This window comes from Danio rerio, chromosome 3 (genome assembly GCF_049306965.1).
Source record: "Danio rerio strain Tuebingen ecotype United States chromosome 3, GRCz12tu, whole genome shotgun sequence".
Classification (NCBI taxonomy): Eukaryota; Metazoa; Chordata; class Actinopteri; order Cypriniformes; family Danionidae; genus Danio; species Danio rerio.
The window spans coordinates 2,018,315-2,022,500 of record NC_133178.1 but is presented as its reverse complement, the minus strand read 5'-3'; the positions used below and the strand labels follow the sequence as shown (position 1 = coordinate 2,022,500).

At 38.9% G+C, this 4,186-nt stretch overlaps 1 protein-coding gene across 2 annotated transcripts in view; it reads left to right on the top strand.

Moving 5' to 3' along the window:
• The window catches only part of tmem184bb.1 (transmembrane protein 184Bb, duplicate 1), an 18,688-nt gene extending 15,232 nt beyond the window's left edge, over positions 1-3,456 (top strand). For both annotated transcript variants that reach the window (XM_009299047.5, XM_068218526.2), the window contains exons 9-10: positions 2,433-2,459; positions 2,773-3,456. In XM_009299047.5, coding sequence (XP_009297322.2) covers positions 2,433-2,459; positions 2,773-2,969 — 224 coding nt within the window. In that variant the 3' untranslated portion in view covers positions 2,970-3,456. The remainder of the gene's footprint in view (positions 1-2,432; positions 2,460-2,772) is intronic.
• Positions 3,457-4,186: the final 730 nt, after the last annotated feature.

Genomic DNA, 4,186 nt, shown 5'->3' with positions numbered 1-4,186 from the left:
GATTAACCCAAAACATGCTTACCGCGAGTGTGTCAGTTCCAAAACAGCTGATAAGAGTTAGTTAGATTAACCTCCTGGGCCTGGTTTTTCAAAAGGTTTAATCCGGATAAAATTGATCCGGATTTATTAATCCTGTTTTTGCGATCCGTGATCACGTAATCCAGCTTACTTTTTGGGCCAGTTTTTCAAAGCAACATTGGATTGGATCAATCTGATCCGGATAGGAACTTTTCACTATCACTAAATCTGGATTACCAGTGCTCAAACAGGATAGAAAATCACAATGTAGAACTATAGATATGTACAGAGCAACAAGTAGAATAGCCAGCGTGGGGAAAAATATAACTTTATTTTTATTTAAAATGAAAACACACAAATTAAAAAAAAAAAAAAAAAACTAAAAGCAAGAAAAACCCCAGCCCATCCTCTTCCAGCAGTCTGCTCATCTGAGACCAACAACACAAACACTGTACAGTGAGGATAGTTTTTAACAGGTTTCAAATATAGATGTATGGAATAAAAAAAGACTTAATGTCAAAAACTCCACAATAATTTCAGACTTCCTCATCTGATATGGAGAGAGCAGCTTGTCTGAGCGTGGCCTTTAGGAGGCGGATCTCAAGTCTGGCCTTAGTTTGCTGCAGTTTGGTCAGAGTCTGTTGTTCTTCTGCCAGATGAAGCTGTGCTTCTGCCCTTTCAGTCTCTTTTTGCAATTGTTGAAAGACATTTCAGAAATCAGTGATTGCCATTCTTTGCATTTTTAGTGGTTATTCTGTAATCATTGCATACATCACTAAAACATATTCTAATAATAACAATATTTTCCATTGTGATGAATATATATATATATATATATATATATATATATATATATATATATATATATATATATATATATATATATATATATATATATATATATCAATTAGTGACAGAATAAAATGTATTGTTTTTGGTCAGTTTTGACAGCTGTTTAGGGGATTATTTTATGAGGCCAAACTCTTTCTACTTTGCTGTAGGCCTATACTGAAAGGCTGAAAACGTTAAAGCCAATAATCACTATAGCGTGACAGATGAACAAATACAATTGAAACCTTATGAGTAAATAGGATATTTTGTTAGATACTGCATGATGCAAATATAGTATTATTTTATACATTTTTTAAGTTTTCATTACATTTTGGGCATGAAATCTACACTGAATCCACCCTTCTGATGGGATCAGTTTAATCCAGGTTTTTTGGATCAAAGTGATCCAGATCCTACAAAAAAGGTCTGAAAAACCCAAACTAAAGGTTTGATCTGGATCAAAACCAAGATTGGATTACTTGATCTAATCCGATTATGTAATCTGTTTTTTTTTTTCTTTTGAAAAACCCATTTTCAGGATTTGATCCAATCCCTTATCCAAAATCATAGAGGATTACTTTTGAAAAACCGGGCCCCGAAGATAACCGCGGGTTAATACGGGTTCATTCACAGATTACACATCTGCATCAATGAAAGAAAGAAATATAAGATAAGAAATAGATAAGAAAAGAAAAAATAAATAATAGGAAAATTTGTTCGTTCATTAAATTACACATGCCACCCTCCCTTTTATTGTAATGAAAGGTTTATGCAACTTTAACATCCTTTTTGAGAATGTTGCGTAACAAGTATGTTCTCTTTTCATTTGTTCAAAGACAAAGTCACATGAGCATCACCTTAAGGTGAGAAATGTAGAGGAAAAAAAATGTTACACGTTGAAAGGTGTGTGTATAAAGCCATGTAAAAATCAAATTCAGTTTATTTCAGGAAATAAAGAAATGAACAGTGCTTCAGGCCAAACTATTTCATTAAACATATTTTCAACAAATCGGGCGACATGTTGGTGCAGTAGGTAGTGCTGTCGCCTCACAGCAAGAAGGTCGCTGGTTCGAGTCTTGGCTGGGTCAGTTGACATTTCTGTGTGGAGTTTGCATGTTCTCCCTGCGTTGGCATGGGTTTCCTCCTCAAGTCCAAAGACATGCGGTACAGGTGAAATGGGTAGGCTAAAACTCGTCATCTTGGAATTATAAGGTTATATCTGCGCTCTGAATGACTTTAAGATGTTGAGCTTCAAAGTTTTTGCATTGCATAGCAAACAGTATGTGTATAACATTTTAAAATGTAAACAACTTATAAAAACCGCTGGCTGCTGTGTTTCGTGTTTCAGGTGCAAAGATGTGTTCCGCGTAATTGTCTCCTAAAACATTATGCAGTGAAAACAGGTCGCACGGCAACACAAGTGCTCCCAAATAGATTTTGAGGTGGCATTGATGAAATGTAGGGAGCATATGCAACCAAAACAGTCGCATTTTCAAACCCTAGTTGATGTGTCAGACTGAAGTGTTTCTTCTATGTTGGTTGTTCTGTGTGTTTTATTGTGTGCTCCTCTGTGTCTCCTTCAGATTGTGTTCCTGTCTATGGTCAGTTCGGTGAGTTTGCTCTGGATTATTTCATAGTTCCTCCTATGAACAGGCTTTTAACATGCATAACATGTTTGTGTTGCTTTAAAAAGGTTATTAATAGTGTTGAAACATATTTCAGATTATTCAAATGATATTCACAACACACATGATGATCAAAATGACATGCTGGGAGAACGACTGAAGCTCATATCATGATATACAGCATTATACACATATATAATACAAGACAATGTGTGTGTGTCCACAGTGATAGTAACAGTGTGTGCTCATTACAGCGATGGTGACATTGCTTCTGTGTTTGTGTGTGTGTGTGTGTCAGGCCGCAGCGCCCCCATGAGTATCTCCAGCAGTCTGAAGGAGACGATGAACCCGGGAGACATTCTGCAGGACGCCATTCACAACTTCTCCCCAGCCTATCAGCAGTACACACAGCAGAGCCGAGCAGAGCCAATCAGCAGATCCGACAGCTGCAGCAACGAGAAAACACTGCTGCTCAGCTCTGATGATGAGTTCTGACCAGCACACACACACACACACACACACACACACACACACACACACACACACACACACACACACACACAGAACAGAGCCCACACACAGAACAGAGCAGATCCAACAGCTGCAGCAATGAGAAAACACTACAAGCATAGACGCAGACACACATATACACACACACACAAGCATACACACATACACACACTCACAGCAGAGCAGATCCAAGAACTAAGCACTTCAGCTCAGCTCTTATGACAAGTTCTGACACACACAAGCACACACTCTCACACACACAAGCATAGACACATATACATGCACACACACACAAGCATAGACACATATACACACACATATACATGCACACACACACAAGCATAGACACATATACACACACACATATACAAACATACACACACACAAGCATATACACACGCACACAAACTCATACACACACACACACACACACACTCTCTGACAGCAGAGCAGATCCAACAGCTGCAGTAACAAGAAACCACTCCTGCTCAGCTCTGATGACACGTTCACACACACACAAACACACACACACACACACACACATTAACCAGTGATTCTCAAACATTTGAAGCAAAAAATGCCATCAACAGTCGAATCTGACAACCTGATTAATTTGCAGAATGTTCTGGACAGCATCCTTCCATTAATAGTATCGTATCTGATGATCACTCTGAGGTGTTTGGTTACTGTCAGATAAATGCTCAGCTAAAGTAGTTCCAGCAGGTTTAGAGCGCATTACAGCTCTATATCCCTCCGCTGAATGATTAGAGTTATTCCACAGCTACAGCAGTCAGACATCACAGCAGAACACAACAGGAGGAGATGTGGAGGACACTAGTGCTGCACACAGGAGACGCTTGAGGACAAATAAACTCCCAAATATCTTTAGGTGTGGAGAGCAGAACTATTATAGTCTCCATCTGAGGTGTTCATGTGTGCATTATTTACTAATCAGTCAATAATTCAAATAATCCCTGTCATCAATTCATTTTACACTGACTTATTTACACTGACTTATTTACACTGACTTATTTAGAAGGTGTTATGCAGACGGCGCAGTGACTCAGTGGTTAGCACTGTGGCCTCACAGCAAGAAGCTCCCTGGTTCAAGTCTCATCTGGGTCACTTGGCGTTTCTGTGTGGAGTTTGCATGTTCTCTCCTTGTTGGCGTGGATTTCCTCTGGGAGCTCCGGTTTCCCCCA